At 55.9% G+C, this 25,727-nt stretch overlaps 1 protein-coding gene across 1 annotated transcript in view; it reads right to left on the bottom strand.

The window, feature by feature from the left end:
• SCARA5 (scavenger receptor class A member 5) overlaps nucleotides 1-18,011 on the bottom strand; it is a 127,600-nt gene extending 109,589 nt beyond the window's left edge. Inside the window, exons 1-2 of the mRNA XM_002709450.5 lie at nucleotides 17,559-18,011; nucleotides 13,349-13,466 (exon numbers count right to left, since the gene is read on the bottom strand). Of these exons, the coding sequence (XP_002709496.3) occupies nucleotides 13,349-13,460 (112 nt within the window). The 5' untranslated portion in view covers nucleotides 13,461-13,466; nucleotides 17,559-18,011. The remainder of the gene's footprint in view (nucleotides 1-13,348; nucleotides 13,467-17,558) is intronic.
• Between the last annotated feature and the right edge of the window lie 7,716 nt (nucleotides 18,012-25,727).

Below are 25,727 nucleotides of genomic sequence, written 5' to 3'. Positions count from 1 at the left end.
TTCCTCAGTTTGCCCCTCCCCAACTCACAGCTGCCATGGGCCCCCTCCAGACCTCTGGCTTTTCCTACTGTCATAGCCCCTCCTCCTCTTATTACAATCCCTGAGCCCACCAAGCTGACCCGGGAATTGCTGGGTAGAAGTTAGAAATGAGCCTGTGTGTGTGAGAGGGGCCTGAGGAAACCTGTGCACCTGCAGAAGCCCAGCGTTTTGTACTTCAAAGTCCTGCCCAGACCCTGATAACTGCCCAGGTGGTCCCAGCCCTTCCTGTTAGGAAAATGGTACAGTTTTATCTATGGCGCAATCTACACCCTGACACCATCCTAGTCTCTAGTCCCCCCCCCCCCCCCCCGCTGCCACTGTCATTGCTGGAAGCCAGGTGGCTACATGGCCCAACCACCAGTGTCAGCCCCACCCCCATCCTAGCTTGTTCCTGAACACGTGGCTCTCTTGGCTCCTCTCATCTGCTCGCCTCTCCTCCTCTCCACTCTCTCTCTCTCTTTCTCTCTTATACTCTCCTTCTCTTTTTCCTTCTTCGCCCCTTCCCTCCAGCCTGCTGGTTTTCCCCAGTAAACCCTTTCCCTTACCCCGGTGTTTGGTGTGCTTTGTGACGGCTAACGCTTCCCCCAGAGGAAAGCTCCCAGGAGCGTTCTCTCTCCTCAGGACCAGATGGGTTACCTGACCTGCTAACATGGGGCAATAAAACCCTCACCGAGGCCCCAGGGAAGCTCCTCTGCGGGGGAGGAATTTGCTATTTACTCTCCACAAATCCTTTGTCATGGAGGAGAAGGGAGAGGGGGTTAAGAGACTCCCTTAAAAACCTGGGAGTCTAAAAAAAGACTGCACACTCAGCCCCCTGCTCTCTGCTGAGCCGCCCGGCCGCCTGGCCTGCCCAGGTGTGTTCTCGCCATTCAACCCCGTAACCTCGCTCTCCCCCAGTCCCAGTGACCAGGCGCTCTCTATCTGTCCCTTCCATTCTGACGGATGCCCTGTCCCCAGTAAAACCTTATTACTTTGCTCTCTGAATTCTTGTGTGAAGACAGGAACCTCACGACTTCTCTACAGTCACAGAACGATGGGGCTCAATGTGCACTGAGGTGTCAGAAGAGGAGAGCGGAATCAGGACTGAATACAGGCCATGTAAAGATAAGACTTCTGGCCAGCTCCTGCCCACAGGGGCCATCTGAGGTTACCTTGACTTGGAAGGGAACTCAAGCCAGAGAGCAAGAGGTGTGACAGAGACAGCAGGGAGTAGGCAGGTTTCAGGACAGCATGCAGAAGGCTGCGCCATCCTGGGCCCCAGGTGGCTCTGTGGCTGGGCCTTGACGTTAACTGGTAACCATGTCACCAGGATGGGGCCAGACCAGCCCAACACTGCCAGGGCCCCTCGTCGTGGGTGTGTTTATATACAAAAACTGCTGCTGAATGATGCCATATGGAATTAGACTCCAGGCCAGAGCACCCTGGAAGGTGGACAGGACATTCTCTGAACTACAGTTGGTTAGGGTCCAGGCATCTCCTAAGCGTCCCCCAGAAGCTGTTTAAGACCCTGTCATCATGCATGCATCCAAAGTCCCTTGAACATACTTCAATTTCCTGCCAGTAGTACCTCTTAGCATAATGCATTCTGTCTGTCCCTAGTATTCAGCCATTCACTCCCACGGCCCCACCCACGCCACATCATGAACCAGAAGGGCTCCACCTCTAACCCTGAAAGCCAAGAATCTTTTCTCTGGCCACCACTGGGTCAGTACCCAGCTCCCATGGCCTCCCCATCTGCTGCTGGCCTTGGACTATACACAGGCTCCCAGAAGCACGGCTAGAGGAGACACAGTTGAGCTGTGACCAGGGGCTGGGGTTTAAGGACCAGGCAGCCATAGGTTTGAATCCAGGCTCCATCACCGACTCATTTGGTGACCTTGGAAAATTTACTTCACCTGAGACTCTATCGTGTGGTCACCAAACTGGAAGTCCCAATCCACACTGAGGAATCATGGAGATCCTCTATCTCTATGGGATCCCTGTGCTCGGCTCCTGCCTGTGCCTGTGCTCCATCAAGGAGAGCCAGTGTTATCACCATTTCTATGGGACCCTGCCTCCCCTGCCCGCCCCCCACCTCGCCACACCTCCAAGCCCCCACAAGAGCCAAAAGGAACTCCCGGTGCTCTAGGACAAGGCCACTCCTCCCCTGGCCTACACAGCACTGTGGAGGGTGGGGGTGAGGAACCCTTACACTTTGGGTACACCTGGCACCTTCCAGCAAACCCCGCAGCCTCCCCATGACTTTGCGCCCTGAGATTGACCGGCAGGATCATCACCCTTGCTGAGCTGCGGCCCCGGCTGGGCCGCTGGAGCAAAGTGCCGTGGACTGAGTCATAGCACATTTCATTCGTTCTAAGTCACATAACATTCCTCTTCATGGTTCTGGAAGCTACAATTCCGAGGCCAGGATACCAGCAGATTTGGTATCTGATGAGGACCCGTTTACTGGCTTATAGACGGCTGCCTTCTCACTGTGCACTCCCCAGGCAGGAGGAGACCTAGAGACATCTCTGAGGGCTCTGTTAGAAGGGCAGTCATCCCGTCCAGGAGGCAGCCATCTCTGTGACCCAGTCACGTCCCAAGAGCCCACCTCCTAATGCCAGCTCTTTGCAAGTTAGGATTTCAACCCTGAGATGTTCAGGGGATGCAGACATTGAATCCACAGCACCCTCAGAAACCCCAGGATCTCTAGGACCCCATCCCTCCTCACCCGCAGACAGCCATGGTCATCCTCCCTTGAGCCCACCTCCCTCTCCGACTTCTGAAAGCTCGCAGTGTGCACCTGGCTTTCCTAGCCAGTTATCTTCCTCAGTCTCTGCTCCGAACACTTCTTGCCTGTCCTTGTTCTAAAACAAACCTGGCCCTCCTTTCTGCTTGTCTTGCCTTCCAGGTGAGGGCTTTTTTCCCATCCTCCCCAACAAACCAGCCTAAGGGCATGGTTGGGATTTCTCTTGGCACTGCAGTTTTCTCTCTCCCTCCTCCCTAGCAACCCTCAGCTTGGATTCGCTTGTCACAGAGGGTTCCCTCCTCCTCGTGGCTCAGAGGGACCTGCTCACCCCTCCCCATCAAGACCATGGATCTTGCCCTTGTTCTCCCAAGCTCCAGCAATAAATCTCCCCTCCTCCTCTCCTCTCCTGGTGGCAGTCTTGCCCCTGCCTGAACCAGTCACTTTGCATACTAGAAAGGTGGCCAGTTCCAGTGGAGAAAGCTCAAAATGTAAAAGATGCACCAGACTTTGAAGACTGGGCATAGAAAAAAATATAAATACCTTGATAGTTTTCTAGTGATGACATACTAAAATAATATTTTGGAGATATTGGGTCAGTAAAATATATTGCTCTATTTCAGTTGGTTTCATCTTTTCACCCTTTTAGGGGGCTGCAAGAAATAGTAAAAATGAACATGTGGCTCATGTGGCATTTCTACTGGGCACTGCCGCTCTAGGAAAGCTCTTTACCCATCATTCACTCTTTTTTAATCCCAGGTTCACACACCGCACTTTGTAAGCACCATCTCCTATCTTTCTATTGCACTCCCTGGGCCACCAGCACCAGTGCTCCTGCGCCATCTCACACCTGAGCTCCTCACTTCACCTTGTCTCCCACTCACAGTCTATGGTTCATGTCATCAACTCTACCCACGCCCTGAGCTCCCTCGCCCCTCTCCTGCTTCCCCATGCTCGCTCAACCAAACCCCAGGCCTGGTTGAGCTAAGTCTGCAACTTCCCACTTCCACCCTCATAGCCAAGTGCATGGGTTGAGTGTGCTCTGTCCCTTTGAAACTCCTGGTGCCAATGTAATGATACTGAGAGGCAGTGGGGCCTCCAAGAAGCGATTAGGGGGCTCAGTGGGGTTCATGGCTTTCTCAGCGGCATGGGTTCGCTCTCACGGGAGTGCTGGTTGGAAGGTGGTCTGCTTTGTGCTTTGTCTCTTCCACGCATGCCCACTTACCCTGTCTCCTTCCATCACGGTATGATGCAGCATGAAAACCCTCACCACGTGGTGCTGCCATGCCCTTGGACTTTCCAGCCTGCAGAAGAACTAAATAAATTTCTCTCCTTTGTAAGTTACCCAGTCTCAGGTATTCTGCGAGAGCAAGGGACTTCAGCCTAGGACCCTGAGTGTGGCACCATGGCACCATGCTACCTGGGCTCATTTGCACTCAGCCCCCAGGGGTCCTGTCCCTGTCTCCTTGTCCCTCCCATGCTCCCTTTCCTGGACACTGCTTCTCACTTCCTCCTTCCTTCTCGTTCTCTTCCTACGTGACAGAGAAAACACAGGCAATGAGGAGAGGGCTTCCAGAAGCCCCACCACAGAGCAGTCACCGGCCGCATCTGCCAGCCTCTGAGCCTTCTCTCTGCTCCCAGCTGAGGCCAACACCCCTGCTGCACTTGACATTCCCTCCCCTCCGTTACTCGAGGTGGTAATGAGCAATCATGCCCACCTACAGCCGCCCATATCACTTGATCAACCCTAACCACGTTGCTATTTCTTCCATCTTAAGACCTAAAACAGCCTCTGTGGACCTCTCCTTTCCTTTACCCCTCCCTTTCTCCATCCCCTTTTACAGCAAAATTTCTGAAAAGAATGGCACACACCTTGTGCCTCCAATTCCTTTCTGCGCCCCAGACAGCCAGCCCCCTCCCACCCCAGCTTCATTGAAACCGCTTGCTAGGTGTTTGGGGCTGCACTGTGCCCCTCAAAGTTCAAGTGCTAAAGACCTAACTCAGCATCTCAGAGGGTGACTGTATCTGGAGATGGGGTCCTTTAAAGGGGGCTCACAGCTGAACAAGGCCCCTGGGTGGGCCCTAGCCCAGCATGGCTGATACTCCTCTAGGAACAGGGAGAGACATCAGGGCAGCAGGGTACAGAGGCAGGACCACATGAGGCACAGCGAGAAGAGGGCCTTCTGCAAGCCAAGGGGAGGGGGCCTCCAGGGGAATAAGCAGGAGCAGGTGCTGTGATGTGGTGGGTTGAACCGCTGCTTGGAACGCTGGCATCCACATTGGAGGGCCTGGGATCAAGTCCCACCCCTGCCTCTGGTGCAGCTTCCGGCTCATACATACACCCTTGGAGGCAGCAGATAATGGCTCGAGTACTCGGGTCCCTGGCATCCATTAGGGGGAGCTGAGTGAGTTCTTGGCTCCTGGCTTTGCCCTGGCCCAGCCCTCACTGTTGCAAGCACTTGGAAAGTGAACCGGAGGATGGCAGATGTCTGCGTGTATGTATGTCTGTGTGTGTGAATGTGATTCTGAAAATCAAGTGAAAATAAGTAAACTTTAAAAAAAAGAGAAATGAGCCCTGCTGGTCCCATGATCTTAGACATGCAGCCTGCAGAACAGTGAGAACATAGATGTCTGTTGTTGAAGCCACACAATCCCTGGTGCTTTGTCACCACAGTGCTATCAGTTACACCAGCTCACCCCTGACCTCCCACAGCACCACCCAGCGGCCAATGCTCAGTGCTCTCCCAACTTGGCCTGGACAGTGGGCCCCTCCCTCTGGCGTCCTCCCACCTGCTCCTCCTCAATCTCCCTTGCTGTTCCCCCAATTCCCTGGCCTCTTGGCCCTTACAGCATGGCGTACGCAGAGCTTCTTCCTGGACCTCTTTTCACCTCCTCAGAGCCCGCCAAGCAGCACTGGGTCACAACACTTCCTCCTCCCTCAGATTACTCTAACTGGACTCAACCTGATATCCCTTCTACCATCCCCTTGAGGATTTGTCCAAGCTCACAGGCAGGCACCTGGGACACAGAGTCTGCTTTGCGGTCTTCCAAGTCAGATGGCATCCACTGCAACCTGGCTCTTCTGCACCCACTCCACTGGCTCGACTTCGCAGGTGTCTGGGACCTTGCCCCTGGAAAGGCCCACTTCTTGCTGCAGCGGAAGTGGCCGTTCTGAAACACAAGCCAGGTCTTAGCCTCTCTTTGCTTTGGGTCCATGCACGGGCTCTCCAGTACCTCCAGAGATCCAAATCCCCATGGGCAGTGCAGGCGTCCTTCCTTGGTTTTGGCTTCTGCATAATCAAGAGTGTAGGCTGTAGAGGGAATCCTTACTCCCATCCTTTGTGATCTTGGTGACTGAGGCTCTGCTGCCAGGGCTTCCGCATAAGTAACTGGGCGTGAAAATGAGACTCATTGCAGCGAGCTGATTTGGGAATCGAGGTAAAGTGCTTAGATCAGTGCTGGGCCCAGCAGAGCTCAGGGAGTGAGCAACTCCTCACCTCTTACCATTGTGTGGCCTCTACCAGAGCCAACCTGCTGCCCTGGGAAGCCTGGAAATCATTCCTGGACCCCTGCACTCCACTCCCCAGCTCCTCCTTCCAGGTCTCCCTGCAGTGTCTGTCCCTGCAGGAGGTCCTCTCCCAAGGCTCCCTTAGGGCTCCCTGCACTTCTATTAGCACATTGATCAAGCCCCATCCTGGCTCTGTTTCCATAGCTGTGCCATTGGGGGCTTCATGCCCCCTGAGGGCAGGAGGCTTCTATTTCTACACACACAGCAGTATCGCAAAGCCATCTGCTTTATTTGTCTCGGCCTCACCCCCTCTCTCCCTCACTTTACCCTGGTCTTCACTGGATTTGGTGAACGCGTGTACTCACTCAACAAGCCAAGGTGCCCGCTGTGTGGGAGGCACAGGGCTGGGTCTCAGAGACATTCAGATGAACCCAAGACAGTGTTTGCTCTCCAGAAGCCTGCTGTCCAGAAGGGGATCCGGAGGCACACAGCTGCAGCCCAAGTGCTAACGGAGAGGCCAAAGGCCGGGGAAAGAGCCGGCAGGAAGCCAGGCCTTCCAGCCTTGGAACACAGCAGCCACGCCACCTATTATCTCAAACTTGGAGTCGCCACCAGGTAAGCCTGGGAATGCGGTGGGAACAAAGCCCTCCATTCTGAAGACCAAAAACACAGCCCACAAAGGAATCAGAGGTGCACACATGAGTACTAGAGCAAAAGGAAAGGGACTGAGGGCCCAAGACCCATCCCAGGATCGCCCACACCAGGCAGGAAGACTTCCCGGGAAATAACACACAGCCTTTGCAGTGAGCCCATGAGTTGGGTGCCACAAGGGTGCCCTTTCCTGGGGAAGGGGAGGCCCAGAGCTTGCCCAGGTTTTCAGTCAGCTGGGGCAGAGCCGGAGTCCGGGCCCAGCCTGGCTGGCTCCACAGTGGTTCTGTGGCCCTCTCCCGCTTCCCTAGTGCCCCCACCAGCTCCCGGCCCCTGCACTGTGGGGATGAAACACATCCCTAGGCCCTTTCTGCAGCAAACCTCAGAAAGACCCCTGGGGAACAGAGCTCCCATCAGGCTGGGGACGAGGACAGGCTCCCCGCCTCCACAGAAGGGACTCCTTAGTGATCCTAGTATTTGGGAAACAGGACGAAAAGAGCATCTCAACTCCTCAGGACCCCAGGCTTCCTGAAGGACGTGCTAGCCAAGGCCCTGCTTTGTGTGGCAGACAGAAGCTGCCCCACTACAGACCCCAGGCGGGGTTCCCGAGATGCTGCAGGGCTGCTCCCGGAGACCCCCGGCCTCCTATCTTCTCCCTTTCCATCTCCCCCGCTTCCCCAGGATTTGCAGGGGGCTCCCCCAAGAAATAGGAAGAGAAACAAATGGGGTTGAGGGTCTACTGTGTGCAAGGTGCTTCCCAGGAGGTTGATCACATCGGTCTCATTTTGTGGGTGAGCACACTGAGGATCAAAGGGTTGGGGACCCCAGAAACTGAGGCCCACTCAGATGAGGGAGACTTCACAGGGTTTACCAAGGACAGGAGCAGAGGGGTGGCCAGTTGTAAGACATTCCATGAGGGCTGTATCCTCGGGCTGTAAGCATTCCTAGACCCAAGGGTCAGGGACGGGGGGCAGTGCTGGCCGAAGGATGCCCGCATAGAGAGGGCGGTTGGGAGAAGCTGAGCCGAGATGTGACTGGCCTTAGTGAGCCCACACTGCAGCTCACCTGTCTTGCCTCCTCCCACCTCCAGCCAGGGCTCCCCAGTGGGCAAACACAAAGAGGCAGAGGGGCACAGAGAAAGCAGGAGCAGAGAGGCAAAGAGAACATCCTGCTCTTGACTGCCCGAGGTCCAACAGGAGCCTGAGTGGTCCATGGCTTCAAGCCCAGGCCTGACACGTGGCCACGCCCAGGCTCCGCCCACTCCGCCAAGCACTCCCATCTCTGCCACAGGCCCACTGGGCAAGAGAGACCAGGAGGCCCAGGGCCTGCAGTCTTACCTAGTGCAGCTTTGCTTCCTGCTCTTCCGCAGCAAGGTCAAGGCTGAGGCCCTGGGTGTGCTGCAGCACTGAACGAGTTAATATCCCTGCCTGTCCGCTGCACGGGGGCCTGAGGGTCCAACCTGAGAGGGCGGTGACCCCTTGTGAGGCCCCAGCCAGACCCTCCCAGGAAATCCACTCCCATCCTTGGGCAGCTGCCCGGCAGCCCTCAGCTCCGCCAAATGAACCAGGGAGATTTGATGGATGAGAAGGTGGATGGGGGGGGTTCCCCTAGGAGAATCGTTTCATTTTACGGGGAAGGAACACAGGCACGGGGAGCCCCTCACCCAGCAAGCGGCCGGGCTGCAGGCGTCCAGCTGCCGCCAGCGGCATGTGCAACTCATTACCTCCGCCAGCCTCCCATTTGTGGCCACGGATGACGCCACAAGTGCACGGACGGGGCTGGGGCCGCGGGGCCAGCAGGGCTGCAATGTTTCTCTGACACTAACACCTCTCTCCAGCCCTTGGGAAGGGCCTTGGGGAAGCCAGGCCTGGCCAGGCACCACCCACTCCCAGGCCTCTGCCTCCTCCACCTCCTGGCACCAGACAGGAGAGGCTCAAAGCTATTCAGGCAGAAACAAAGGTGGGAAGAGGGAACGTGAGAGAGGAGGGGCAAGTGAGAATGGGGTAGAAGGTGGAGCTGGGAGAGAGGGAAGAGGGACTCCGACAGCCTGCCCTGCTGTGCTTCTGTTCAGGAGCGGGTAAGAGACATCGAGGCAGAGATGGCCGAGAGAGGCTGTATGGGAGCCGCTGAGGTCCCCGGGGCTGGCTCCTGTACTTCGGAGTTCCCACTGGGGATCGGCCCTCCCCAGAGGGTCCAGCACCACAGGTGGACCCAGTGCTGTTGCCTGGGATACTCGAGGTCCTGGCCTTTGGGACCTTCCTGTGGGCAGTGGGCCCCAAGAGGGGTGCTGACACCGAGACTCAGATGCAAAGAAGCAGACAGGCTGCCGAGAGGGGACCCAGTCCAGGGTGTAAGAGGGGAAAGACCCGTGGGCGTCACAGAGCAGGGGAGGAGATGTGGGGCTGAGACGCGCAAGAGGTGGGCAAGGTGGCTTCTACTGCAGGGGATGGAGGAGCCAAGGGTCCCACACTCTGTCCCCTCCCCTCGTCACCTGGTAAGCGATAAAGGGGAGGAGTGATGGCAGTGTGTCCATAGAAGAGAGGCGGGGCTTTTCCCTTGCCTCGTGGAACTTCTCTCAGTCTGTCATTTCTGCCCACGCCCAGGAAACAGGAGTGTGCCAGTATCGCGGCCTCCCACGAGCACCACCTCATGTGACGGGTCAGCTCCTGCAACCCAACAGCCCTTGCTCCATTTCTGATTGTGTGTGTGTGTTGGGGAGCCGGGGCACCGTTAACCAGGGAAAGGCCCGGGTTCGAGGCCTGCGTGCAGATGCTCACACTGGCTGGCTGGCTGAGCGTCTCCTCATGAGCTTGTCTCCAGGACTTGGAGTGGCTGGGGAGCATGCCCGCGAGCTGCAGGTCCAAGCTGCATCCCCGAACTTAGCTTTGCCAGGGAAAAAGCGGAGTTGGTATGTGAATTCCCACCCACCCCCTGGGCTGCCTCTTCACTGGTTCCAGGGTGAGGGTGGCATGGACTCCACACTGATGAACCCCTTTCCTAGGAAGGGGGCCTGCATGACAGGGAAGGAGACCTGTAGGCAGGCTGCAGCCCTGCCACTCCCTGCTGGAGTAGCCTTGGGCATGGCGCTCGCCAGCAAGCAAAGCTGTCCTGAGCACCCACCAAGAACAAGGTCCCGAGAGAATTCAAAGCACAGCAACGCCCCCTCTGGGTGTCAAGGATCTTTACCGCATGGTAAGGGTGAACGATCACGTGGCCCAGCAGCGTGGCCACATCCAAGTGCCACGGCTCCCTCCAACCCAGTAGGACCACGGAGGAGCACTTTAGAGATCAGGACTCTGAGGCGATAGCCCAGGGGACTGCGGCTTCGGAGGCCGGATGGGTGCTATCAGGTAGGGGAGACAGAGTGGGGTGGGGATGATGGGCGAGGCCCCCGAGGAGGGCACACAGGCACCGGGCAGAAAGGGGCAGGTAGCTCCCACAGCTTCACACTGTGGGTAACGGGCGCAGGCCTGGGAGTCAGCCTACAAACCTGCACTGGTCAGAAGGCACTGCACCGCCAGCCACTGCTTGTACATGGCCGCGGCACCTGCATTAGAGCCTGAATTGTGAATTCAATATCTGGCCCTCACCCTTTGCAAATTGACCCTCCCCCCCATGCCAATAGCCCCAGGATCAGCCTCAAACTGGAGGAAGTGACATCTCTTGTCCCCTCCTCCTCCTCCCTCTCACCCTACACTCAAGGAGGAAACCTCTGAGAAATTGGAGCGCCTCCCCAGCCTAACACATCACCAATTTTATGTACTAAAGGCCCATGGGATGGCCCTGATCCCAACGCCCTCCTTCACCCATCTCTACCTTCATCTCCCTCCCCTGCCCACACCCGTGCCCCTCCCCCTTCCCCTGTTGGACTCTACAGGGACCAGGATGAAAGAAGTAGCAATGTCCTTTGGAAACAGTTCAAATCTGGCTTGGATTGTCCCAAGTCAGAGCTCACCGTTTTCCTCTTAGAAGTGAAAGGGACAGGAGTAGAGGGGCATCAGACCAGAAGCCCACGCACTGTTAGCCCACTGGTTTAATGGCAACACTTCGGTCTGCCTGCGCTCCTCCCGCAGACGCACACCCGCCAGCTCAGAATAGGGACACAGACTTCACTTCGCTGGCTTTAGGGTTCAAGGACTCCTCTGTTCATGCCTAAACTCATGAGCTCGCTCGTTCGCTCAGCAACTACTCCTTGACCAGCTACGCCAACCTCGACAGCACACACGACACCAACGGACATGCGCGGGCGCCCGTCCCTGCCCAGCTGGGGTTGTGAAGTGACAACGCGCCTCGTGGGATGGGAGGGAACAGGGATATGGGAGAAACAGAAGAGGAAGGTGAGGAAGGTGGACTCAGGGTACCATAGCCAGGGAGGCCTCAGGGGCAAGATTTAAGAAAGACCGGAAGGAGGTGGGATTCGGCATGAGAGCCAGCGGCAGCAGGAGCGCGGAGCAGTGCCGGTCCTCGGCCACCACGCAAGACCTGGGCAGCCATTCCCGTGGAAGTGACAGCTTTGCTGGGCTTTGCGCAGGGCAGTGGCCACATTCTCAACACAATGCCCACTCCGCTTTTATGCAGAGGACTCCAGAACGGGACAGGAGCTCAGCTACACCCGCTGCTCCCCCATTGGGCAGATGAGAACACCGAGGTCCAGAGAGGGGATGTATCCTGCTCAGCCCCTCAGGTCTCAGCCTCTGCTGTGTGTGTGCTCCATCAGGGGCAGGCGCCCGGGGGACATCACACACAGGACACAGAAACTGCCCTCTGCTGGGTGTCCCCAAGTTGGGTGTAGGGGTCTGGGAAGCACAGAGGCTGGGCTTGCTGTTACTTTTCAGTCGTCCTGGTCCAAATGACCTCTTCTTATCAGGGGCTCAGTAACAGGAGCAGTGAGATGAGCCAAGGAGCGAGGACATAAAGGCAGCAGTGCCACCTCCCACCCCAGATCTCCCACAGCCCTGACCCCCTAGCACCCCAGGCCGGCCCTGATGATCGCCAGTCGCTCCCCTGGGCCATACCCCATGTCCCTCTCACCAATCAATCCTCTTTACTGAAGCACCAGTGGAGACAGAGCTAGGTCAGCAGTGTGGAGCCGCTGCACCTTTGCTTACGTGCTGATGGGGAGCGCTGCGCAGGCCCAGCTCCCCAGTGGACAGGTCAGGAGGGCGGGGCGAGCTAGGCAGAGGGGGTCACCCTGCTGAGACTGTCCCCACTCCCTCCCTTTCTGAGCCACCCTGTTTCCCTTCCTACACCCAGCACCTTGTGGGAGGAAAGACAGGGCTGGTGCAAAATAGGGAGCCGTTTCTCTTGAGTCATTTCAAGAGGGAGGCAGGTGGCAGAGTGGAGGAAACCAAAATATGATGCTGAGGGGGAAAACAAAAATAAACCTTGAATAAAGGCTCTGTTTGGGGCCGGCATCATGGCGTATGAGCACTGCTTTGAGTCCTGTCTGCTCTGCTTCTGATCCAGCTCCCTGCTGGTGTGCTTGGGAAAGCAGCAGAAGATGACCCAAGTGCTTGGGCCCCTGTACACACATGAGAGACTGGATAGAATTCCAGGCTCCTGACTTTAGCCTGGCCCAGCCCTGGCTGTTGTGGCCATCTGGGGAGTGAGCCAATAGATGGAAGTGCTCTTTCTCTCTCTAACTCTGCCTTTCAAATATACATAAATCTTTTTTTTTTTTTTTTAGGCTGCTCAGTCAGGAGTCCTTGAAGATTCTCCTGTGAGCATCACTGTGCCCTTCCTAGGCGTGGAGGTGATGCTACCCTCTCCCCCTGTGCTGTGACACAGCGGGCGCTGACCAAGCATCTGCCAGGCATCAAGCTCTGTGCTGGGTGCAGCAGGGCCCGGCTGCTGGCAGGGTGCTCTGGGCCCCTTTGGCCAAATCTGCATCCATCGGATCCAGAGTTGTAGCAATGCACCAGCCCCAAGATGCAGGGCCTTCTGGGTCACTGGGAGAGGAACCACTCTTGGCAGGACCCCGGGGAGGGAAGAGCCTTGGAGAGCTGGGTCCGCCCCTGGCAAATGCTTTGGGAAGAGGACGGGAAGCTTCTCCCCGGAGGAGGTCTGGGCTGATGGGTTCAGACAGTCTTGTCTGACCCCAGCCTCACTGACCGCCCTTCCAGTCAGGACACGCAGTGCTGGGACCTCTCCATGACTCACAAGCCGTGTGAGCCTTCGTGCCGTCCTCAGCCTCAACTAAACCAGCCTATCTGTGAAATGGGCACTCACCTCACTGATCACACAGGTTTGTCGTGATGAATGAGTGGGAAATTGCATGGAAGACCTTGCAAAGCATGAAGTTCAACACTCACAGGCATTAGATGGGCAGGTCAGCATGGCCCGGAGTGATAGCAAGGTTGGAAGAGGGGTGCTCCTTCCTCACCCCCAGGGCCGATCTCACTCCCTAAGACAGAGTCAGAAGCACTCACCGTCCTCACAAAGGTTTAGCTTAGACAGGCTCCTGCCATCAAAGGGCTCCTCGAAGATGGAGCTGGTGTCCCGGTCACTCACGGTGTGCAGGTACATGGCTTTGTTCTCCATCACGCCCTGCAAGCAGCACAGGTGGGAAGAAGGCAGTGAGGGAGGGGAGACAGGGATCAGCCACAGGTGGGGGTGGAAGGCACCCACTCCCGTGTCCCTGAGCGTGCATCTTGGGGCCTCTCTGCACGTACAAGCATCCAACGCTATCCTCCAGGTCCTTGGCACCCCAGCACTCACGACGAGCAGACCCTGTGGGCCTTTCTGATGGTGGGCTCTGTCCCTTCCTTTCAATAACTCTTGGAGCCCTGAACTGGGGAAGAGCAAACCCACATGATTAAGCCGAGTGGTCACCGGGGGAGGAGCCTGGGAGCCAACTCAGCTGGGCCAAAAGGTGACCAGGGAGCGCTCTCAGAGAGACCTGGCCTTCTCTTCCAGATAGAAAATGAGGGAATCTGGACACAAAGGGGCATGGGGAGCGGGGTACAAGGGCACCAGCCGACACAGCGGAGAAGCCCAGCACGGCTCTCAAACCCAAGTGCGCCAGCATGGCCCAGGGAGACTGCAACAAGGATTCGTCTCCCCTGGAAGCCCCCAGTAGGGCCTGCAGACCGAGGGACTGAGCAGCCTCTCCAGGGGAGAGCTGGAGTCTGCACGGGGCCCCGAGGCTGCCCCGCTGGATCCTCGGGTCTTCCCCGCAGAGCTCCAGGACCGGACCCAGAGACTCGGGCAAAACCTGAGCCTCTGGTAGTGAAGCAGCCCCGTCTGCACCACAGTGAGAGCGCTCCTGGGAGTGTGCAAACAGAGGGCGAAGGCTGTACTCAGAGATGCCACAGGTTGCTCCAGAGGGAAAGGTGAGCCTGGGCAGGACTTGGGCTGGAGGGGATTGTGGGCATTTTGTACGGCTTCTCTGGACTTCCTGGGATGCAAGTGCATGCTCTATGTCATGGGAAAAAAATCCCTTCTCAAAGCCAATGTATTCATTTGCATAAAGTACTTTGCGTTCTTTTTCTTACATACATGCACAGATTTTACAAATCACTTTCTACTTTCATTCAGTGCCAGCCGTGAGTTTATCTTGACCTTCATTTCTGATGCTCTTTAATTATCTGCATATTCAACCAAAAACATCCATTTTTTAGTAAATCGATCTTTTGGAAGCTAAAAGCCCCTTAGGAGAATGGGTCTCAGGCCCAGTAAGGGGCAAGCAGGCGGGAAGCCCAGAGGGCCCAACAGGACCCCAGCCTGAGATGACTGGCACCTAGCAGGTGGCAGTGTGGGGGAACGGTGCCTGTTGGCTGAAGGGCTCAGAGGCAGGGTGGGAAGGGGGAGGCGCTGGCAGGAGGCCAGCTGAGTCGTGCTGCCCAGCTGAGCAGCACACACACCCCTTCTTCTCACAACCTGAACTTGATCTCCAGACACCTCTCCTGGCTAGAAGCAGCCAGAGTGGACCAGTTACTGCATAACCGTCCTTGCTTCTGCTTTCATCTCAAGTAGTAAGACTACACATCCCCTGCACACACACACACACACACACAGGGAGATTTCAAGACATTCATGGGAAAATGGAATTAAAGGATAAGCTTAATTTGGTGCAAAAATACACGAGAACTTTTGGAAGTACTCTCATCCACACACACACACACACACACACACAGTGTTCCGGGTCTCTGCAGGCTTCCCTTCCAGCCTGTGGGAGGGGCGGGAGGGGGTGGTCCACAGCACTGCCAGGATCTGTCCGCCCTGCCCAGACACCTCCCCCAGCCTCTCTGCGCCGCAGTGGTATCCAGTTTGCGAGTCTCCTAATACCGTCCCTCCGCCCAAGCCCTCCACCCAGTGAGGGCCTCTAGGTGGGGCCCTGGGCAGCTCCATGGCTGTTAAGCTGCAGAGGACCCTCCCTCATTTTATGATCTCTGTGTGGGCTCCCTCTGCCTGGCCTCGCTTCTGGGGAGCTGCACAGCAGGAGGCAAAGCGTCTCCAGCGCCTGTGCTAACCCCTGCCCTGCCAGAGCCAGCACCCTAGCCCTGATGCCCGGGGACCTGCAGAGCAGTGTGGGTGCTGTCCCTGCAGAGTGGGGGTGTGGCGCCTCATCTTCCCTTCCATCTTCCTCCTCTTGTGGTCAGCTCCTGGGCCAGAACTGGAATGCACGCACAGGCGGCCCCGCCTCAGCCCGCTCCACACCCCTCAGCTGGTCTGAGCAGGAGCCCAGAGAAGCCCACTGGGGAGAGGGGCTGGGGCCCGAGCAGAGCCAGATGTGAGGGAGATGAGTGTGCAAGTGCTCAGCCGACTCTAATATTTGCTGCCTGGGAGGGAAAGCGAGGCCCAGTCTGCCTGCTCGGGTTCTGTCTGAGGCTCTGTGTCTTTCTTGGAGGGTGGGGGACTGGGGTTGGGACCCTCAGGTCGTTGGTCTTATCAGCTTTGGGCCACATTCATGCTCTCAGGCAAGGAGCAGCTGACTGTCCCGTGTGGCGACAATAGCATAAACTACTGGTATGCACACACACCCCACAGGGCAGAGGGCCTGCCTTTGGGATCTCCCTATGACCTCCCCCAGGTTGCACGGCGAAGGGGCAGGCAGATGACCTGGGTGATCCATCATTCCCATTTTAAAGAGAAACCAACCAAGACCAAAGAGGCAAGGCCTGGCAGATACAGAGCAAGACCAGGCGCTGGCCAGGGGCTTCCCACCCAGAGCTCTGGCTTGGGCATGGGATCAGCTGGTCCAGCAAATGTGTGTAAGCCACTCTCGGTGGCCACCTTCAGGGTCCCAGGCCACGCGGTGGAGAGGGCTGCTCCTCAGAGGGCCAGCCCACGTCCCCCCAGCAGGTAGTGGCCTGGGGCCAAGGAGAGGCTCTGAGGAAGGGATGGGGACAAGGGACTGTGGTCAGGCATCAGCATTCCAAGCCAAAGAGCAAGGCCACCCTGTGCGCAGCAAGGGACCCCTGACCTACCTCTCGGGTGGGAGACTCACTCCCAGTGTTCCAGGGACAAGTGGGAGATCAAGGGTCTACTTCCGGATTCTGCATCTTAGAGCTGAAAAGGCCCCCAACCATCAAACTGCATAACCCTCCTCCCCACCTGCGCCCACCACCACCAGGATGCCGCTGCAGGCACTGGGGAGTGGGGAGCTCAGAGGATGGGGGTTCCCACCCTGACTCTCGTTTCTTACTCAGGGAACTTGACCCAGTTGATTGACCTCATTCAGCCTCAGGTGCTTCATCCCTAAGACGGGGAGGTCCGCATGTGCCAGCCCCTCTGGGATGCTTGTGTGCGCGCCCAAGATAATGCAGGCGTGCAGACGGGCCTTGTAACAAGGTCCCCCTGAGAGGTGGGGTGAGTCTCTCGGGCACCAACACCCCCAGCATCTTCTGACCCTGCCAAGGTTCCTGAGGCTTCCTTCCAGCCCAGTCATTCCCAGAAACAAGCCTTTCCCAGGTGGGGGGTGTGGCGCCGTCGGGGGCGTGAGGCATCCTTTGCAAGGCAGTCAGGAACCAGCCACGAGCTGAAATCTGGACCCTGACTCTCCAGGCCCATCTCTGGACATCAGAGGGACTCCAGTCGCTTCTTCCTGCCCAGGGGTTGGCACAAGCCTCACTGCTGCTCTAAAGATGATTCCTCTGGATTCTCGGGCTTGTAGCCTCTCCTCGCAGTGCCTGGTTTTAAACTCATCAAAACCAAGCAGACTTTCCCATGCATGCAGTCCCAGAGGGAGAATCAGCTCATATCTTTCAAACCCTTCCCTCTTCTATCTGTACTCTGTTCACCTAAATCCTAACTCAAAGCTGAACAGGTGCAGATGCCTATAAATAGCCCCCTCTCTCCCATCAGAGGCCTCGCCAGTGGGCACGTGGAGGACCGGCCATTCTATCATTGGCTTCCTGGAGCTACGGCACGAAGCAGGTAGAGTTACCACTGATACAGTGGTTTCTCTCTGGCACCCAATCGTAGGCGCACACTCTCCAGCCCAAGCAGCCGGATGGGGGCCTAGCCAACGTCTGCAGGCTCAGACAGCTGGGACCTTCCCACCTGGAGCAGGTACTGCCAGGCTCTACCTAAAGACTCACAAACCCAGAGCTCCACCCAGCTCATCCCCGTCTCCTCCAGCTGCCTTGGGATGCCATGCCAGGTAGGTGCCAGGGCGAAGTCAGTGCTGAGACTCACCTGAGTGACCCCTGCTGAGGCTGTAGAACCTGTGCCCTCAGTTTCCAGCGTTCGTCATGGTGGCCGGAGAGCTGGCCGCCTGTACACGCTGCGATCCGAGCAGCCCCTCAGAGCTTGTCCCCACGGCTAGCCAGATCCAAACGGAGTCATAGAAGGAGGCTGCAGGGGCACCCAGTGACTTGTCTCCAGGCAAGACCCCGGGGTCGCTTCTGCAAGACAAGCAGGGGAGGCGAGGGTCGAGCTCGTGCCCAGGTTGGGATCTGCCCTGGGACTCCCTGCCGTGGTGCCTCGCCTCCCGGTCAGCCTCAGGCAGCAGTCGGAGATGTTTTGTGCAGGCACTCGAAGTTCTGCTAGGTACTGACTGAGATGTGAAGTGCAGCTGCTCCAGCAGTCTTTAAAGTTCTTGGAGCAATTGCAGAGGCGCTGGCGGTGGGGTCTGGAACACGGCCCCCCTCTTGTGGCTAATGTCAGCACTGCAGCCCCACACTGGGACAACCTGCCCCGCCCACAACTGCAAAGTCCGCCTTGGCCTTGGGACTCCAGCGACTGCTCTAAAGGCCCTGCTAAAAAAATACTTTAAGGAATGTTGCTGGGGGAATAGCAGTTAGATCTGGTTTATGAGCCACACAAGAAAACCAGAACTGTAAATTTATTTATAGGACAGAATTGGCATTGCTCAATTCATTCACCAAACATGGCCTAGAATTATTATATATATTTTCCTGAAGTCACATCCACCCCCAAAGGATATTAGCTTGGCCACAATGCAGACACCTAGAAGCTCTGAAGGAACTTCCCAAAGTCAAGCTCAACACGACTCAGCAACAAAAACCAGTGCTGATAAAGGAGTAACTGTGCACAGAGGCCAGGGAATACAGCCCCAGGGGAGCCACGCTGGCTCCCTCTGGGGGGGCTGCAATCCAGCATAGGAGGTGGACTCAAAGAACTGAAATCTGAGCGTGGTCAATTATGGTTTTTTTAAAGATTTTATTTATTTGAAAGTCAAAGTTACAGAGAGAGGTAGAGAGAGAGTGATCTTCCATTTGCTGGTTCATTCCCCAAATGGCCTCAATGGCTAGAGCTGAGCTGGTCCGAAGCCAGGAGCCAGGAGCTTCTTCCAGGTCTCCCACATGGGTGCAGGGGCCCAAGGACTTGGGTCATCCTCTACTGCTTTCCCAGGCCACAGCAGAGAGCTGGATAGGAAGTGGAACAGCTGGGACTAGAACCAGCACCCATATGGGATGCTGGCGCTTCAGGCCAGGGCTTTAACCCGCTGTGCCACAGTGCCGGCCCCTCAATTATGTTTTAAAAGGAGATCCGGGGCCTGGCCTAGCAGTTAAGATTCCCACTCAGGGGCTTGCATCCCTTCTCAGAGTGCCTGGGTTTGATCCCATTCCTGTTCCGATTCCAGCTTTCTGCTACTGCACACCTCGGGAGAGAGAGGGTGATGGTTCAAGCAGTGGGGTCCCTACTAGCCCTGTGGGAGACATGGGGTGAATTCCCATGTCCCAGCTTCAGCCTGGCCCAGCCCCAGGCACTGCAGGCATCTGGGGAGTGAACCAGCCGATGAGCTCCCCTTCACATTATGTCTGATTGTGTGTACCTGTGCGTGTGTCTCTCTCACTCTCGCTCTTGCTCTCTCCTCATCTCAAATAAATAAATAGTCATAACTGTATAAAAAGAAAGGAAGACCTAACCAAATGTTAAGGGAACTGTTCAATTCAGACTGGGTGGTGAGGGGGGAAGCCCCAGAGCCCGCCACGGAGGCCTAGCCAGTGCACACGGATGGCCCTGGAGGCCGCACTCTGAACACTAGGCCCATAAGTATGCTCCCACTTGTTGGTTGAGGGCTTTGGGGTCAGACTCCGTGCATGAGAAGGGCTTGCCAAGGCTCAGCTTTCCCCACGGTGCAGCTGCCAACCCGCAGCTGAGTCAGAAATGACTTAGTCACTTTCAACCACTGCCCCTGCTCAGTGGCCCAGGACACAGCCCCAGCACGAAGCTTCATTTACAGAGAGAAAAAATATCCAGCAATTATATAATGTGGGGAGCAATCCGGACTAGACTAAGTTACTGGAATTAAGACTTATTCTATGCATCTGCTCTCCTACAATATGGCGCTGGGAGAGGAGGAAACAGCTTCTACCCAGCTGCCTCCAGTTCAACCAATAAACTGTAGGACTTGCTCCTGATTGGAGAGCAGCGTACTCGGCGTGTGGGCAGCCGAGTTGGGATTGGCGGAGGAGGACTATAAAGGAGGAGAGAGACGGCATGCACCGGGAACATCTAAGAGGAACATCTGAAGGAACACCTGAGCAGCCCCCGAGAGAGCCGGCCGGCGGTGTGCCGCTCCCCCGCGGAAGTGGGGAAAAGTGGCAGGGGGAACCGCCCTTCCACAGAGGTGGAAGGGACGGTAGCCAACCCGGGAAGAACCAGCAGCAAACCCGGGGAGGGCCGAGCAGACAGAAAGAACAGCGCAGGGTCCTGTGTCGTTCCTCCACGAAGACGGGGAGCGACATATAATTATAATAATAATAACAAGAGGGAAAGAAGGATTGTGCCAGGTAGTCCTAAGGGCTTTCCATAAATGGTCACTGACCCCATAAAGTCATCCTCAGTCCCAGTCCCAGATGATGGGTACCACCATCTGTGATACTGAAGTCTCTGATACCAAAGGGCAGAGTATTTGCATAAAACCCACGCACATCTCCCTGTGCTTTAAATCATGTCTCAACTACTAACAAGACCCAACACAGTGCAAATGCTATATAAATAGTTGCCATCCTCTACTGTTTAGGAATAATGGCAAGAAAGAAAAGTACAGTGGCAAGCGTTTTGGGCCTTGCCACATGGTACCCACTCTGTGGGTGGTGGGATCCTCAGACCCTGAACCCGTGGATAGACAAGGCTGACCTGGGAGGCCGGGACTGCTACCAGGCCCACATCACAAATGCAGATTAAATAATTCATCCAAGGTCACACAGCCTATAAGCGGCAGAGCTGCAAATCAAACCTGGGCTGCTGGCCTCAGAGCCTGTGCCCTTGACCACTGCTTTATAGTAGCTGTCATGAGAAAGAACGTTCCTGTCACCAACCAATTCATCAACATCCCTGGGAATGTGAACAGTCATAGGGGCCAGCATTGTGGCGTGGCGGGGTAAGCCACTGCCTGCAGCGCTGGTATCCCATATGGGCACCCGTTCATGACCAGGCTGCACCACTTCCAATCCAGCTCCCTGCCAGTGGCCTGGGAAAGCAGCAGGAGATGGCCCAAGTAGATGGGTCCCTCCCCCCATGTGGGAGACCTAGATGAAGCTCCTGGCTCCTGACTTGCCTGACCCAGCTGTTGCAGCCATGTGGGGAGTGAACCAGCACATGGAAGATCTCTCTCTCTCTCTCTCTCTCTCCCTCTTTCCCTCCCTCCCCTTTTTTTCCTTTTTTTTTTTTTTTTTTTTTTGAGACACAAAACTTAATAGAAATTTTGTTTGAAGTTCTTACATTCGTAGTGTGAGCCGAGCTGGAACCCACTGCCCCCACCCAGCAAGTGGCCCGGTCCTGGGGGACAAGGGGGCGGGAGCCCACTTCCTCCTCAGTGCAGGCTGAAGGGGGTGGCCGGAGGCGTCCCCCTCTTTCTCCTGCCATCTCCCCCCACCCCCACCCCTCCCCGGGAGGCTCCAGCCTGGGGGGGCTTCATCTCCACACCGTTCCCCCTTCCTGGGGGTTACAGAGGGTAGCCTAACACATCTGAGGGAAACAGCAGGGAGCCCAGGGAGGAAGATGCTGATTGAGAGAGACGGGGAGGGGGCTTTACGGGGGAGAATCAAAGATCAAACGCCAGTAAAAAAAAATGGGGGGGAGGGGGGACAAAACCAAAATAACCCACCCTGAATCTGAACCTGCCTGGGAGAAGTGGGGGAGAAAGTTTGAGTCTCTGCCTTTCAAATAAAATAATCTTCAAAAAAACAAAAGTCAGGTGCTCAAAATTTGATGTTGAGAGATCTTCCTTGCAGAGATGTGTGTAGGAGCAAGAAACCGGGTGTGCCCGTGCCATGGTTTGGATGTCTCCCCAGCACAACAGTGTTGGCAGCTGGGGCCTGTGGGAGTGGGTCCTCTGCCCTCCCCCTCGCACCCCGTGAGGACGAGCAAGAGCCCCTCTCCAGACGCCAAGGCGTTGATCTTGGACTTCCCAGCCTGCAAAACTGTGGCTGAGCCAGGCCTTCCCAGTGGATAACTGAGGCACAGACATGGAGGGCATTGGGTTTTCTGCACGAGACCCACAAATGGGCCTAGAACCATTCAACCTAAAAACCGCAAGGCCTGAAGCGCTGGCATCCCATTTGGGCGCTGGTTCAAGGCCCACTGCTCCACTTCCGATCCAGCTCTCTGCTGTGGCCTGGGAAGCAGTGGAGGATGGCCCAAGTCCTTGGGCCCCTGCTCCCACGTGGGAGACCTGGAAGAAGCTCCTGGCTCCTGGCTTCAGATCGGTGCAGCTGCGACCGTTGCTGCCATTTGGGGACTAAACCAGCGGATGGAAGACCTCTCTCTCTGCCTCTCCTCTGTGTAACTCTGACTTTCAAATAAATAAATAAATCTTTAAAGAAAAAAAAAACGCAAGAGGAACAAAGTTTATCAATTTAAGCCCAACTGCTCCAGGCAAGGGGACTTTTTTTTCTGCTCTTTTTTTTTTTCTGGTTTATTTCACTCCTCATCAGGTTAAGATTTGGTCATCTTGTTGCACGTAGCAGTAGTTTGTTCTTTGTTGTTTTTATTTTTGTTTGCTGAGCAGTATTCTATGTATGCTTATTAGTTCATCTTTCACCACAGTTACAGGATACCCGAGGCAGGCTAACTTCACAAGCACAACAGGTTTAGGTAGCTCATGTTTTTGGAAGTTCAAAGGCATGGCGCTGGCGGGGCGCGGCTCAGCTTGGTGGGCTCCCCTTGGCTGCGTGACCCCATGGCTGACGGCGGCAATAGCAGAATACCTGTCGGGGGAGAAGCTCACGTCTCAAAACAGGAAGCCAGAGAGGGACTCCAGGTCAGGCCCACTCCTAGAACGACTCCCTCCTGCAAGAGCTGAGGGTTGGGGGCCGGCGGCATCTGCTATCAGAGCACCGGCTCACAGCTGTGACACTGCCAATCCAGCCCCTGCTAAGGTGCCTGGGAAGGCAGCAGGTGGCGGCTCATGTACTTCCACCCCGGCTACTCACTCGGAGAGACCCGGATGGAGTTCTGGGCTTCTGGCTTCCACCAGCCCGGCCATTGTGACCATTTGTGGAGTGAACCAGCAGATGAAAGATCTCTTTCTCTCTCTCTTTCTGCCTCTCCTGCCCATCCTCCCCCCTTTCAAATACGTAAATAAATCTTCAAGAAAAACAAAAAGAAAAAAACATTCCTGAAAGAGCTTCCTTAATCCCTTCCCTGGGCAGCTCCTCAATGACCTAAGGACCGCCCCCTCCCCAGCCCTTAAAGGCGCCACTGCCTTTTAACATGACCAACCTTGGGCCCAAGGCCCCAGCACGAGCCCCTGGGAGACCCAAGCAAATCCTATCCAACCCACAGCAAAATGGCTCGGCCACAGCTCATTTCTGCATTTTCCTGTTGATGGGCATTTGTGTTTCCAGCATTTGTCTGTTCTGAATAAAGCTACCCAAACAGGCAAGAGCATATTTGCCAGTGAAGTGCAGGAGCCACCCGCAAGGCAGGTTTTCTGCTGGGTGAGTCCCTCATGCGGCTCCCAGATGGCCCCCTCTTGCCACCTAACATCAGAATGGCCCCCGACATGGGTGGCTGCCACCCAAACGCAGAAGGCGCTCCCCTCACCCCCAAAGGTATCAGGCAGGAAAATGCAGCTGCTTTGTGGAGGGCTGAACGGGCTTCTACAGTAGCTGCACCTGTGAAAATCACGCTACTGCTCTCCGCATAGTTAACGCAGAGGGGTCGAGGTTCCGGACAGCAGGTTCTGCCATCCTGTGGGATCCAGAAGCAGAACGGGCGCCTCAGAACAGAACAAGTTTGCAAGTGCTTCCCACCTGCTCTGAAGTGCCTCGTTGATGGGCTCAACAGCTCTCACAGGTGAGAGGCGCAGGGCTGTTACCATGGTCTTCAGTCTCCTCCAGGAGAAACCGAGCAAAGCCTGGCTCCCTCGGCTGGTCTTGTGCTCAGCAACAGACACCGCCCGGGAACTTTCCAAAGCAGGTGCAGTCGCTTACGCTCTGCCTCCAGCAGTGGGCAAATGTTGGGCTTGTCCCACCGCCTCGCCAACATTAGCAATGTGGATCTTTGCCATTTTAGCCGCTCTGCTGGACAGGCTGAGTGAGGCATTATGCTGTGGTTTTCAATTTTTTTTTTTAAGATTTATTTATTTTACTTGAAAGTCAGAGTTAGAAGGAGAGGCACAGAGAGAGAGAGAGAAAGGTCTTCCATCTGCTGGTTCACTCTCCAAATGGCAGCAAGGGTTGGAGTTGTACCGATGCGAAGCCAGGAGCAGGAGCTTCCTCCAGGTCTCCCACGTGGGTACAGGGCCCAAGGGCTTGGGCCATCCTCCACTGCTTTCCCAGGCCGCAGCAGAGAGCTGGATTGGCAGTGGAGCAGCTGGGATTGGAACTGGTGCCCATATGGGATGCCGGCACTGCAGGTGGCATCTTCACTCAATACGCCACAGCACTGTCCCCTGTTGCGGTTTTAATTTGCATTTCCCTGGTGACAAATGAACTTGAGCACCTTTAAATATGTCCATTAGGCCCAACTGCTGACTTGAGGTACCCCTGCCTGATGGCCTCTGGTGGCCTGTTCTGCCTGCCTGAAACAGCTCCCCATGATATGTGCAGAACAAACTCCTTTACACCCTCCAATTTTTTTTAATCAAATGTCACCTCAATTCAGCTCACCCTTGTCATCCTATTTTAGATGAATACCTATCCCCCCTTCTCATCCTGCTTACCTTGCTCAACTTACCCTTTTTTTCACTGCCCAGATCAATGTAGCACCACTTGCCTGGGCGGGGCCACATTCATGAACATGTTGTCTGCGAGCTGCCATGACAGCGGCTCCGTGAGGCAGCTCCCGCACACATCCCTGATGCCAGACCACTGCCTGGTACGCAGTGAGCACCCAGAAAACATCTGCCAGTGGAAAGGCCTGCGGAGTCACAGGATCAAAGAGCTCAGCGTGGAAACCAACTGGCCACGCCGGCGTTGCAGGTGGAAGCCAGAGCCCAGAGGACGGCGCACCCAGAGTGGAAGTAGTGGGGGAGGGCCTGGATTTTATTCTCAGCACCGGGGAGGCCAAGGTATCATTCTTCCTGTGTGTCTCCTCTCCTCCCGGGGTGCACAGAGATCCTGCACTGCATAGTTTATATATATATATATATGTGTGTGTGTGTGTGTGTGTGTGTGTATGTTTTATATATATCCTGCTATATATTATATTATATATATATATATATATATATATATCCCGCACAGGTGTCAGGGGCCCAAGCACTTGGGCCATCTTCCGCTGCTTTCCCAGGCCCTTAGCAGGGAGCTGGATGAGAAGTGGAGCAGCTGGGATGTGAACATTTGCCTGTATGGTGTGTTTGTGTCACAGGCGGTGGCTTACCCCGCTACCCCACAATGCCATCCCTCATGCTGTACTCGTGTGTCTAGCACAGGGATAGGCCCAGAGCGAGCGCTAAATCAATGCTCGCTAGTTGGTTGCCAGGCTGGTGGACCTTGGGTGTCCTAGGTGCAGCCTGGATTCCAAGCCAGGAAGCCCCGTCTTGCTCTCCAGCTCCACCCTTCCCAGCTTTGTGAATGACAGCAAGAACCAAAACCCCTTCAAATCTGTGTTTCCAGGTCCATAAAACCAAAGCCTTCCCAGCTCAAGGCTGATCAGGACAGGAGAAGCGCTTGGAAAACGCTAAAGCACTTCCCATGTATCAGCCATTGTTATTCATTTCCAGAGTTGACAGCCCTGACAACCAGGACACTAATCGCTATGTGGGTCTCTCCCGTGTCCAGCTGCTGACAGCTGGTGCTGAGTCCAAGACAGTGGAAGTTCCCTGCTCATCATCCATCGTGGAATCCGCCCAACCATCTGCTTCGCCTCCATGTGCTCGCCTCATTTTAATTCCTTTCCCAGAAGGTGTGGGGATGATGGATTCCACGAGACAGCCCAAGCTTTCGG

Source organism: Oryctolagus cuniculus, chromosome 2, assembly GCF_964237555.1.
Source record: "Oryctolagus cuniculus chromosome 2, mOryCun1.1, whole genome shotgun sequence".
Classification (NCBI taxonomy): domain Eukaryota; kingdom Metazoa; phylum Chordata; class Mammalia; order Lagomorpha; family Leporidae; genus Oryctolagus; species Oryctolagus cuniculus.
This window is presented reverse-complemented; position numbering and strand designations above follow the sequence as displayed.